This window comes from Spinacia oleracea, chromosome 3 (assembly GCF_020520425.1).
Source record: "Spinacia oleracea cultivar Varoflay chromosome 3, BTI_SOV_V1, whole genome shotgun sequence".
Lineage (NCBI taxonomy): Eukaryota > Viridiplantae > Streptophyta > Magnoliopsida > Caryophyllales > Amaranthaceae > Spinacia > Spinacia oleracea.
The window spans coordinates 150261264-150275149 of record NC_079489.1 but is presented as its reverse complement, the minus strand read 5'-3'; the positions used below and the strand labels follow the sequence as shown (position 1 = coordinate 150275149).

The 13886-nt window shown below is 39.6% G+C and overlaps 2 protein-coding genes across 2 annotated transcripts; both read right to left on the bottom strand.

Moving 5' to 3' along the window:
• Positions 1-212: 212 nt before the first annotated feature.
• LOC130470570 (uncharacterized) lies at positions 213-3011 on the bottom strand. The gene is made up of 5 exons (XM_056840925.1): positions 2926-3011; positions 2734-2845; positions 1866-2041; positions 1664-1784; positions 213-1216 (listed from the first exon to the last, which is right to left on the bottom strand). Exons 1-5 carry the CDS (start codon positions 2982-2984, stop codon positions 590-592), a joined length of 1095 nt encoding a protein of 364 aa, XP_056696903.1. The 5' UTR covers positions 2985-3011; the 3' UTR covers positions 213-589.
• A 3041-nt stretch (positions 3012-6052) lies between these two features.
• On the bottom strand, positions 6053-12724 carry LOC130470173 (uncharacterized). Its single transcript, XM_056839801.1, has 7 exons — positions 9745-12724; positions 9510-9677; positions 8821-8895; positions 8667-8728; positions 7315-7394; positions 6965-7054; positions 6053-6128 (listed from the first exon to the last, which is right to left on the bottom strand). Exons 1-7 carry the CDS (start codon positions 12722-12724, stop codon positions 6053-6055), a joined length of 3531 nt encoding a protein of 1176 aa, XP_056695779.1.
• Between the last annotated feature and the right edge of the window lie 1162 nt (positions 12725-13886).

Sequence of the window (13886 nt, the reverse complement as noted above, 5' to 3'; positions counted from 1 at the left end):
GGTATATTTAATTAGCGTGCTTCAAACACCGAGCTAACCATTAAGCTCAAAACAATTGCAAATGGTAAAAGATGACACAAACAATCACGAAGTTATGGAACCGTACGAATTGGCGACCATCATAATTTTGTCTATGGAAGATAGATACAAAGTACTCGTGCAAATTAGAACATAAGGTACTCGGCATAGTGCCCGAGTTATAATGGAATATAGATACAAAGCACTCGTGCAAATTAGAATATAAGGTACTCGGCATAGTGCCCGAGTTAGAATAGAACAAGAGTTCTTATGTTTATATTACAAAATATGTAAGGGGTTCTAGATAGTGAGGCTTCATTCCCACCTTCTATACGATCGCAACAGAAGCTATTTCTGTTGGCATGAAGTGTAGGACTCGTTGATTCCAGGCTAAGTAGAGACTACCTATATCTTACAAGTTTCCAAGGTAGATCAACTACAATACTAATTATTTTACAAGACATTAATCTTAGCTAAGCAAAAGGGTGGATGACTGATTGACTTGAATTACATACCAGAGGATCTGGCTTCTTCATCCTAAGCAAAAGGGACAACTAATGATGCACTTGAATTACTTACCAGAGGAGTCATCCTCCTCTTCGTCTGATTGTCTTGCAATACTCCCCTGTGCAGCATGGAGCTCAGCTATGAATTCCTGCTTCAGTTTCTTTTGAGGAATGGCTCCTTGCTCTGGCTGCTTCCCAGTAACCATTGCTTGCTCAGGGTTCTTCCTACGAAGTGTTGGTTGTTCAAGCTGCTGCCTAGCAATTGTTGCTTGTGCAAGCACCTGGCTGGCACTCGGACCCTGTTCAGCCTGCTGATCAGCAAAGTGATGCTCAACATTTTCTGCTTGGGCCTGCTTCAGTTTCTTTTGAGGAATGGCTCCTTGCTCTGGCTGCTTCCCAGTAACCATTGCTTGCTCAGGGTTCTTCCTACGAAGCGTTGGTTGTTCAAGCTGCTGCCTAGCAATCGTTGCTTGTGCAAGCACCTGGCTGGCACTCGGACCCTGTTCAGCCTGCTGATCAGCAAAGTGATGCTCAACATTTTCTGCTTGGGCCTCCCCAGATTCCAAATCAATCGATTTCAAGCACCATTCAAGCACGCCGTTCTTTGAACGGCCCATTGTTGGACCGACTTCCAGCAGAAAGTGGTTGGACTTGAGCATTTCCTGGAGCTGTTCAAAGGTCGCTGCATCATTCTGGAAACACAGGTGTTTGTTAAGCTTAGGAAACGTTTTCCAGCCTATGTATGGTAGAAGAAACAACTGACACCGAAGGATTAATAAAGGCAACACAAACTGCAATAAGCTCCTAATTTCATATGCAAGTATATGGCTGATTGTTTAATAAGTTATCTACCTACTAAGTTTTTGATAGTCCACTGTAAGAATTTAAATGTCATCAGGGAAGTGTGTATAACAAGTTCGAATGCCCTTTGTGTGGTCTCTGTTTGTCTTTCATTTCTTATGTAATTTGTAGTTTTAACCTGATAAATTTAAAGTTGATTTTTTACAGTGGTCGCCTAATTTTATAACAATGTGCAGCGTTGCGTTCTTTTCTTTCTAAATTTGTATATGTGTACATTCTAATGGGTTTTGCAACATTCTTCCATGGTTGACTTGTTAGTCTAAGGGAGATAGGCTTACGCTGTTCTTCATCCTGAACGTGTCTGCAGCCGTCATCCTGAACAACTTTTCAGAATCTTCAGTGAACGAGGTGCATTCCATTGTGCCAGTCCCATCAGATGCCACGAAATTGTAGGTAATCCTGCAATGATCATTTGCAAAAGTGTGACACAGCATTACATGTATTCGTCTGTAACAAAGCATTCTAAAGTTTGCAGCTTACTTTGGAGTAGACACGGTATCTGCCTTACATCTGGTGCAAGTGTAGGATGTCCCTGCTGGAATGTCTCCACGCCGTCCACAAGCAGAGCACTCCAGGTATGCATTGATCGTGCTCATTTGAGGGTTGGGTATTGTAACCCTGAGCCAATGGCGTTGCTCTTGCAAGGTGTTGTAAGGCTAGGGAAAAAATCCGACAGGTTCACAAGTCAGGCGCACTTCTTTATATTCTGAAGTGCATCTACATTACCGGAACAATAAGACATACATTATTTGTGTATCACTTTTTCGCATATGAGTGTGGGTTTCCAACAGGTTTAAGCTCAGTTACCCCGGGCCACTTTCTTGAGGCCGTCACTTTTTCGCATATGATCGCTTTATTATGAAGCAACATTATAACAGCTCTAATCAGACAAAAACTACCTGTGTATTCTGTTCTCACTGAATGTAAAGTTAGCGTAGTTGATTGGATGGTATTTTGTCGTTACTTAGTTTAGCAGTTATGCAATGCAATATAGTTTAGGTTATGCAATGCAATGTAAACACAATGATGATGTTGTAGCAGTCCTTAAATTCCCTATCTATTTTTAGTAGCTATGCAACGCAATTTAGTTTAGGCTATGTAATATCTTTGATGTTCCTTCCATTATCCGTTTTTTTTTCTTTTTGCTGACATTTTTTCCTTACTTAGCTTAGCTTAGCTTAGCAGTTATGCAATGCAAACATAGTCCAACACTGATATGGCAGCCTAGAAATATTAGTTTTTTGTTGTTGGGAATATGAAATCATCTGAGATTATTGTGTCATTGACTGGAGTTTTAATAATTGTAGACGATAATCAAGGTACATAGGACAAAAGCAAAGGTTTATACCCTTTTTAGCTTCAGGGAGTCCAGTGTGATGATCACCTTCTCTTTCGTAGGGTTCCTGACATCCAATACCCTTGCTTGCCTGTCACTCAGCCAGTCGGTGCGATTTTTGACCCTACAAAACATATCGAGGTTAGTTGCCAGGTATTTTATGTTGTGTTTTTAAAGGATAAGGAATGACATGTGCTGTCTTACCATTCCCTCAATGCGTCTGCTCTTTCTCCTTTTGGATCAGTAATGATTCTAGTAGACATGGTGGAACCAAGGGGAAATCCTGTACATTTCGCAGCGTCTTTTGTAAGATAATTGAAACCGTGTATTCAGACACTAATGGAGGATTAAGGTAATCAAAACCTTTATGAAAGCTGCCTCTCAAAGCCGTGAATCCAAAAACAGTGAACTGTTCTGCCCATGAGGAGAGCGGTTTGCAATGTTCTCCAGTCAGCTCGTTCCAAACAGTAATTGTGATTGGCTGCTCATTGCTGCAAAAGTGGCGAAGGTTTGGCACTGATGATTAAAGCGCAAGATGTTTAGATTTTTAAATAGAGTATGAGTCGTACCTATGGTCTGTCACCACAATTTCACGAACTAAGTATTCGCGTTGTTCAAATCCAGTGACTTTCCGTGCTTCTTCTTCGAGGTATAGAACAACAGCAACAATATCTGCAAATAAAAGGAGCATAGAAATAAGTATTGGCGCATGTGTATAGTATCACAACATAGTAGGGAAGAGGGTAGGTTCTTTACCAAATCTGTCAGTTGGATCATACACTCTTGGGATGGTGGCTAGGCATTGGTATTCCGGTAATACTGGCCCTGACTCAGCATTCATTCGTTGGATTACCGCCTGTGAGCCAAAGCTCATCTGGTATCCAAGCAGACCGTATTTCGCGTCTTTGGCTTTCCAATATTCATCGCTGACTTTAATCGTAGCATTAGCTATCTCATAACTCCCTAAGTGTTCAATAGCTTCCTTGTAGACATCAATTTGATTTCCAAAAAGTGCAGCACGCATTCGATTTCCCTGCATAAAGCAATAGCATACAACAGCTTAAATAAGTAACTACCACCAGTACATGTGTGCATATTTGATAAATAAAACCGTAACTATACATGGTCAACAATATGGGAGCATAAGGCAACGGGTTTAGGCAGAACTGAATCCTTTCTAGATAGCAGCTATGCATTGGGAATGAAGCAACAGAAGAAAGCCTAACACCTGTGGGGGAACATTGATGTATAGGACTGACATAGAAAACATGCATTTTGGGAATAGCTGATTCTGGTCAATATTACATTTAAATCACTAATCTGGGTGGCCTAAAACTGCTGATTTTACTGCATAAATCAGACTGATACACATGGCATCCAACCTTATTCATGGTTGGGCCTCCCTGCCCTCCACTGTGTGAATAGATAAAGCTCACCAATGACTTTGCATCATAATTTAATATAAACTAACAACTGTATGGGCATACTCCCCTATAAAAAGCAACCTTCTCCAACTCACTCTCTCACCTATCCTCTATTCAGGTATACTGTTTTCTGAAGGGAAATAAATCCCTATTCACCTAAAAGCCTCAAAACTAAACGCTCCTCAAATGGCAAGTGATGTGAAGATCGAGTCGTCTGTTGTACCCTTTGGTACACAACATATCATGTTCAGCATGCTTAGATGGTGTATGAATACCTGGATACTTACAGAAATATCACAATTAACATGAATGTTCTGATGTATTGTCGATACTAAGTACCATGGTCTGATGTATTGTCGATACTAACACGACATACAGTTAAATTACCAGGCCATGTGTAGGTTTGATGAGATGAAGGTTTATGAAACTGAGGGTTGACACCACGAATGTCTGGTTCGGTTGGTTGTCCCCCCAGGGTATGCGCCTTCAGAATTACAAACCACCTAAGGACCAGCACTATATGAGCAACAAGAGGTAACCGCTGGACAGCTCTATTATGAGCCTGTCCTGGTTGCATTGGTTGCCCTGTGGCTGGCCCTCCCCGGGCACAGGCTTGATCAGACCGTCCGTCATGTCTTGCCCCCATAATGTATAGAGAGCTACCTTCGATCCAATGTATCCTAATGTTAGACCTATTAATGAAGCAGTGTTATTCATGTCCCCTAAATTTGCAAGTGTTGTATGTATTTATCTATTTGCTTTTACATTATAGTTTTATGCCTTATGACGGTGCTATTCCGTTAACTTATTTAAGGTATCTATTAATGCTAAATAAGTTAACGGAATAGCATCTTCAATAGCAAGCCATATGCAAAAAACACAAACAGGCCAAGGAAATAAGACTATACCAGATTTTTTTTTAAAAACAGCAGTTGCATGCATACAATTCGATATAAAACATTGATGATTAAAGAGTTATTACCAGAAACCTAATTCCAGTGGTGACCACGTGCGACTAAATATGCAGTCGTATCCAGGAAATCCAATAATTTGATAGATGACGTACGCTGGCCAGCAGTTCTTATGTTTTTTGAAGAGTAAGAAGGTAGGATGTTTATGTTTTTCAACTAAGTGTAAGGAGTTCATATGTTTTTTAAAGAGCGAGGAGGTACAACTTTACGAGTTATTCTTCTGAATGGACAACTAAGTGAAAGGAGTTCCAGAAATTCTAATCGTTTATTATGGAACGAGGTAAATAGAATAGGTAGATATTCTAATCATTGATTACGGAATGAAAAATTCTAATCACTGGACGGTATTTATAATGGGAACTCTAATCACTGGACGGTATTTATAATGGGAAAAATTCTAATCACTGGACGGTATTTATAATGGGAAAAATTCTAATCACTGGACGGTATTACGGAATGAAAAATTCTAATCACTGGACGATGCTACTATGTTAACGTATCTAACGTATCTATCAATACTAAATAAGTTAACAGAATGGCAGCGTGAATAGGAAACCATATGCATAGACCACAAACAGGGAAGGAAATGAGAGTACACCAGGGGAAAAAAATGTAAACATAGCAGTTGCATGCATACAATTCGACATAAAACATGTATGATTACAGAGTAACATGGAACCCCATATACCTATTCGGGAAATCATTATTGTTTACAGGAAAAAAAACTCCTGGACGATATTCATAATGTAAACTCTTTTTCAGATCTGAAGTGTCTGTGATACTCATATTTGTTATACTACTATGTGTTCAACATTTCCAGGTTGACAGATTAGCAGGGATTTCCTTTTTCCCAATATATTATGTGTTGACAGATTATTAGCATTCTAGTACTGAGTGTGTAAAGGAGATATTAGGAATTTCCTTTTTAAAAAATTACTATGTGTTGACAGATTCAGAGGAAAAATCAACACCAACTGCTGCTTGAGAAATAAGCAGCATCTTAGAACTAACTCTAAAAGATAGAACACTCAGTAGGCAACTAAAAGTCAGCAGCTTAGTAAAGGCATGGGGACAAAACATATGGAAATAAACTTGGCAGAGAACATGTAAGCAAGCATGAAAAAAAGGGAAACGAAATGAAACAATTATACCTTGTCATCTTCCATCACAAGTCCTTGGAATAGGATTCCCTTTGAAGGAGAGTTCCTTTCCGGTCCTTTCTCTACGACCTTGACCTTAACCTTGTAGCCCTTGCTTTTTTCGGTTAGCTGATCCAGATACACGCGTTCAGGCTTCATTTCTTAGAGTTTGTACACATGGTAAGAAAAAGAAATATGATTAATCCCACAGAAATAATCATGAATTCTGTTTTAGCTAACATAACAACATCATCTTATTTTGTAACTGTGTAACTTTGAATTATCAATTATGCAGAGAATACAAAGAAAAGAAATATGATTAATCCCACAGAAATAATCATGAATTCTGTTTTAGCTAACATAACAACATCATCTTTTTTTGTAACTGTATAACTTTGAATTATCAGTTATGCAGAGAATACAAACCTAGTAAAACAAATCTATATTCAATTGGCAGGCATTTGAAAAACAATAATGCAAACATTTATGATCTTATACATCAAAGCAAAATAATCATGAATTCTGTTTTAGCTAACATAACAACATCATCTTTTTTTGTAACTGTATAACTTTGAATTATCAGTTATGCAGAGAATACAAACCTAGTAAAACAAATCTATATTCAATTGGCAGGCATTTGAAAAACAATAATGCAAACATTTATGATCTTATACATCAAAGCAATAAATTCCATTTGATTTGGTCATACCTGACAAACTGCAGATTCTGATTGTGGAGAGGAAGCTGTAAAATTCTGCTTAGGTTGTAAAAGATTGGGACTGAATAGAGGGTGCTACATCTTCATATATAGAGGGAAGGAAAACCTGTGGTTCAAAAGAAAGGCACAGCAGTAAGCAAAGAGGCATGGGCAAAACAGCAAATCAACTATTCAGAATAGTGTTTTATTGTCCTTGTAGCAGGTGAAGTCTTGTATTACCATGTCCTAACACTATTTAAACCATACTTTGCTATGTAAAAACGTGTTGCCTTAAACTTTAAGAGGGAAATCTTTACCACGTACAGCTGATTTTAAGGACTACAATATAAAAGGATACATACCTCTCTAATGGGTATGACCATGTACTGTGGTCTGCTGGTTTTTTATTTCCTGAGAAAAAAACAAACACCTTTGGAAGAGGCTGAAGTATTAATAACATTATATAAGGTTAGGCTGGAAAAATTAGTGTGAAGTATTAATATCATGATGAAAGTTTAGTGCTTCATAGATTTCTGCGAGATTTTTTATTTAAAGGGTTACGGAACATCCTATATTACGGTGAGCAACATCTGTAGAACCATGATGGTTACATTCGTATAACCAGTTTCCGAGTGTATATTTCAAAAGAAGTTAGTAATAGATAAGTTGCAAGCGTCTAAAGTGATATTCTCAAGCTAAGTTGACAGGGGAAAAAACGCCTTAATTAGGAATACTCGAGTAGGGAAGTGGGTAAAAGTGGTGATACAAAACCGGCTCGATTAGGAAACTTGCTAAAATTGGTGGTTAACCTTTTGAAGATTGACCAAGAGAACGGCTACATTTAATAGGATGCTTACTATACAGAAACAAATGCATGTTCACGACATTATAACAGTTTAGAACACAAATCTCAAAACCAAATTCAGCAGTCTATTCTTACAACTTGATCGCACTAAATTATGCATACACCATTGGAACTGTGGGCAAAATGAGGGGATACGTCATGAACCTCGCTCATACCTGCAAGCAACGACAGTCTAACTTTCAGTTTACATTTGGTTCACTCTCAAAATAAAGAAAGATGAGGTTTTTTTATGTTCACATGTAGTTCATATTACTTTGAAACAAGAATCCAATGACAGTCCGTATTATTTCGTTGTAGTTTTTTGATTCTCTGTAATGCACTGTACTGCTTGAATTAGACAAGTGTGCACTTTATTTTCTTTCACCTGGAAGTGGTGATTAATATGTCTCACCTACAATGGATGTGTTAAGTAAGCTACAATATGAATGTATTTCATAATACCGGTTTAATCAGCAAACGTGTGCAATTTGGTTGTTCTGAATCTGAACTACAATGACCAAACAGGCAAGCAAAAGAGCCCACATAAATCTAAGCGGGCTGGTTATAAATACTAATATCCTACAGAAAGAACCTTTGACAACAGTTACTGGAACCCGGGGTCTGTGCACAAAAAAAGGAGGTTATCTCTGGTGTACAAGCTATAATTCAGTTAAGCATAGCAGGAAGATACTAATTGAAAGTACTCTGTCAGGATATGCATTTCTATTTTGGAAAACCAAAAAGGAGAAGGATTAACGAAGAGGGAGCAACACAGAAAAATATAGAATCTCTTTGGCTATTATAATAACTCCATGTTAAAGTTTAAGGACTTGCATTTAAACGACCTAATAACACTGGTTTTAGTGTCACCCAATCGCTTGAGCTTAGGTGCTTTAATAATGAGAGTAGAACACAAAGGGACTCACAAAATACTACCAAAATAGCACATATGCAAACGTGTTTATCAGTTAGCTACTTCCAATGTGCAAGTTGATATTTAAGCAGATGGGTGTAATGAACTTACAGAAAGAATAATATGAGGTTGTATGAGCTATCAGAGCCCTCACTTGGCATATATGAACACCAAAAATTTCTTGATCTGCATCAAAACAAAGCTTAAAGCTTAGTATTAGAGGATGGACATCTACCTGGCACATTATTTGGCATGACACCATTGGATCATAGGTACAAAATCCGGAATAAAGGGACACACCAGGTTTCCAATGTGTCTATGAGTTTTTGCCAGTTTTTGAGAGAAGAGCTAGTCAAAATTTGAATTAAATAAACCAAACAGTTAAGTCTATTAGGAATCAGAAGGAAACCGAGAATTATAATTTCAACTCCTATATATGATGCGCACAGCAAAACAGTGTGTATTAACTGCTAGCAGTTGAATGGAAGAACAAATAAGAGCATGTATATATATACTTGACGATAGCAACATTGAAATGCGGGGTGAATACTTTTGAAAGATCCTATGCCAAACTTGTTCAATTTCTTGTAGCTAAAAGTTTTCTGTCTCTATACATAAGCTAGCCTTATTGACTGGTGAAAATAAGGGGTGATGCTAGATTACTTAGTCGCACTAAAACAACGAATGTTCACCAAAGATGTATTCAATTAAAATAAATCAGAATCAAAGGCAGCAAAGTAAGGGCATACAGAACTGAAGAGGGTATATACCTTATTTATCATTTCCTCTGCAACAGGAACCTGCAGATGACATTAGAATGCATGTGCTTGCATGATTTTCTACACAGGTGGGCTGTTTTTCACGGGCATATTTGCAGCACAAACCAAAAGGCACAAAAAGGAGCAACAACTGCATGGCATGAACATGTTTGGTTACAGTAAGCCGTACAAGAATAATAACAAAGCAAGCTGTAAATGCACAATCAGGAAGCAGATAAAAAGGTTTGTGATAGATTACCTGTATATCATATGATACCGGCTAATCTGAGCACATCATAAGAGATGACATTTCTAACATGGTGCTCAGGTTGGTGTCCCGGAGATTGTTTTGAAACAACTTTGACGTTACATGCTTTTCTAGCACGAGACAATGCCACATAAAGCTGACCATGGGAGAAACACGGCTGGGGAAGATAGATGGAGACTTGGCTTAGTGTTTGCCCTTGTGACTTGTTTATCGTCATTGCAAAGCTTAGTTTTATAGGGAATTGTTTCCTCTGAAATTGGAAAGGATAATTGGAAGATGCAGACGGCCGAAGCCTAATTCGGGGTATAAAAACATGGCTTCCGCTGTGCTGCCCAGTCGTGATCATGCATTCAATCAGATTCGGGTAGAAATTCTTGCATATCATACGTGTCCCATTGCACAGGCCAGACGAAGGCAGGATATTGCGAAGCAGAAGAACTGGACAATTTTTCTTCAAGACGAGCTTGTATGGGCTCATTCCACCTGGGCAGAGGGTGTGTATAAATTCAGGAGGATAGATCGCGCTATTATCATCAAGAACTGTATCAAAACTCCTGTACATAACAGATTCTCCAGGGAATTTGTCTATCAGGGTAGCATTGATATCATCAACATCTTCATTCAGGGGGGTCAGTATAGCCGTTGTTGTGAAATTGCCTGGGGTGGACCTGCAAACATCTACCTCGGGAAATGCAATTGCAGTAAGTTCGGCAATAGGATCAGAAGCGACCTCAGATGGGTGTACTATCTGCATTGGCAATTGCACAAGGTCATTCTCGCCGGTTTGCAGCTCACCATTTCCAAGAGAAAGCAAAAACGCAGAAAAGTAGGGATCTTCTCTTGCCCGAACATTTTCAGTGAGATTGAACCTAATGAACCGAGGCCAAAGAACAGAACTCACTAAGCTAGCAGCAACAGCTTCTCGCTGTGTTTTGCGGGGTAGGACGGGCAGGACCTGACGGAAGTCGCCACCAAAAACCACAAGCTTGCCACCAAAAAGGGTATTCTCATCACACAAGTCTCGTAGAAGCATGTCTAATGACTCAACATTTTCTTTCCTTGCCATTGAAGCTTCGTCCCAAATAATCAACGATGTCTCTTTTAGTAAACATGCAAGACTGCCTTGTTTAGGAACATCGCAAGCAAGGGAAGCATCAGAATCTATCGGTATTTTAAACCGAGAGTGAGCAGTCCTCCCAGAAGGTATATTTGATGCTGCAATTCCAGATGTCGCAGTTGGTAGGACAATCTTGTTCATCAAACGAACCTCTGCATAGAGAGCATTGTATAGGAAGGTTTTACCTGTTCCTCCGGGCCCGTCTATGAAGAATGCACCAGGTTTCCCTTTAAGAACGTGGTCAATAATGCTGTCAAATGCCTCCTGCTGTGCTTGGTTTAATGTGTTACGGGCATCAATACAGTCCCGAGGTATCGGTGCATCAAGTGCATCGATAATGTCTTTTGTTCGCCTGAACTCTTCATCTTGAAAATCATTTAAATGTTGTAGGCCAAAGTCTCTAAATGATTTCCCCATTGCTTCAAGAGATTGCTCAACAGATCTAACAGTGAGCTCCCTTGACCTGCTATCAGAACTCGGATACTGGTGCCTATAATCTTCAGAGAGAGCGTCGTAGTATTTTAACCAGAGGGCATTGGGGTCACTTGGCTGGCAGAAGATCAGCACTGTTGAAAAGAGCTGTCGGAATGCAGTCGGCATTTGCACTTCACACGCTTCAGCTAAGCACAAGTCGACAGCGTTGTCTTCCTCTAGTAATTTCAGCCGCAGAGCTGTCTCCTGAAAAGTGGCACACTTATATCCATCAACAGTTCGGAGATGATCAAAGGATCGCGGGCTATCCACATGCATCAGTAATAATATGAGGAAGTAACGTTCCCCTTCAGCAGGTGCTACAAAAGTGAGCCTGCCAACAACAACGGTCTTGTTGCTTCTTTTTTTCCATTCTTTACCCTCCCACTTATAATGCTCTGGAAATTCTGCATATGTATAGCCCGTTCCATCAGGTGTGGCAGCATTCATCCTAAAGAATTCTGTAAGTTGAGTTCGAGATCTTTTATCATTTAAAATGATCTCGTCTAAATTCTCATGAGGCATTACCTGGATTGTCTGCAAGTTAGGCAGATGTATTTGCAGAGGCAACACCGATGGAAACATCTCAAACAGATCGAACCCGAAAATTCTCCATGCTGCCTCACACGGGGAAACCCACCTCCCAGCCTGGTACTGTTGTATCTCATCAACAATAGCAGTGCTACCATCCTGCACGTTGAATGAGATCCTGTCATGGCCCTTGTACACATATTTGTACAGGTATTTGACTGCCATTATGGTCGAACAAACCTCAACGTTTAAGTGGCAATCAAAAAGTGATGATAGGTACGGGTTATACGGAATAACTGACCTGTTATCCATATTAACCCTGCGAATACAAACACTTTCTCCAGTATCTATCCTTTTATAAAGTGGGTATCCATCGCTGCTGTTAGTTGTCTCGGCAGCAAATTTTTTCGGATATCCATACTTGCAGTGCCCCTCATTACCTTTCCGTTTCATGCACGCACAATCAGGGTTCAGTTGTCCACATGGGCCATGCATCATGTGTTGAAGAACAATCTTCCTCAAGTGAGGGTTGGCAAGAGGAGGGATCTCAGCAGAAACAAACTTATCAAAGTCAGCAGGGCTTCTAATCTTAGAATTGGGTTTAAGGATAACAAGGAAATGAGCGTGCCGCAACCCCCGTTTCTGGAACTCAACAACATATATCATAGCAGCAACTTCACCAAATATTTTTTTTTTCATGATATGGTGTTTTAGCGCTATCAGTTTAGCACGGAAAATCCTTGAAACTAAATCTGGCCGGTTTTGTGCCTCCTCTCCGACAGCCAACTCTTGTTTAATCTCTGGCCAATTAGGATTGCACGTCATTGTAAGGAACAAATCAGGCTTCCCATACTTCTTAACTAAGGACATCGCATTCAAATACCTCTTTTTCATATCCCTAGGCCCCCCCCAGAAAACTTGGTGGTAACACAACTCGATGCCCCACATTAGCTGCACTGTTTTCACCGCTCTCGACAGTGTCGAGTATACCTTGGTACAAATCTGCCCTGATAGTTTGCTGGTTCTTTCGGAAAAAGTCCAAGCGAGTGTTTTCAATCTTCACGTACATGTCAACAATGTACTGTTGGAAGCACCTCCCTGCCCTTAGCAGCATGTTACAAGGGCGTATCTGAAGCTTATAAGCATAATACTCTCTGCAAGAGATATGCTTAGCTGATCCTTCCCGACCTTGATGAGCAACTGGTAAGCAAAACAATAGGCCATATGTTATTACAGATGCAAAAGAGATATGCTAAAAAAAGAATGTAGCCATGGGTAGAACAGAGTAAATGAAATTAGTAAGGCATACGGTTATCTTCTTGAGCCAAGAAGTCTTCAACAGTGTGGACAGCACACGATAAGACAGGATCCTGATGAGTGGCAAGCTGTTGTTGCCCACCCGTTGACATCTTTTTAAGCCCTTGATGCCATCCACAATCTCCAAATGGGAATAAGAGCGGATACTGAAGTGCATCATAACAACCATAATAATGCATTATTCTATGGGAACTGTTTGATTTTCCGGAAACCAATATATGTGGACTTCTACTTGTACTGGAAGATGTGCTTTCAGACCAAATGACTGCAACTTCATCGGATGTAGGAGCGTTATAGACATTCTGATTTAGCACAGTGTTTTTGTTAAGTAAAATTTGGGTATCTTCATGGACCTCCATTTCTTGTAAGGATCTAAAAAATCTAGCATATGGGTTTCTTTGCATGACATTCATTAGGATAGCGATAATTTCTGGCTTTAATTCTGGGAAACAGCCTACCCGATTTTCAGCCTCGTGTTGGCCATCATAAAAGTATAGTTGCAAATATTTAGGGTTGTCATTAGTGGGAAGCAAATTAGGGAGATAGTGATATATTTGCCCATGTAGCTTAAATACATATATGCCTTTTTCGGTCTTCGAACTTAAGTCCCCCCCAAGGGAGCTAAAAGCAAATAGATTATTTTAAAGCCGTGCATATGTTCTGAAATGCACAGCATCACTGTCTCGGGAATCAAATAGCTTTACAAGCTCATCTG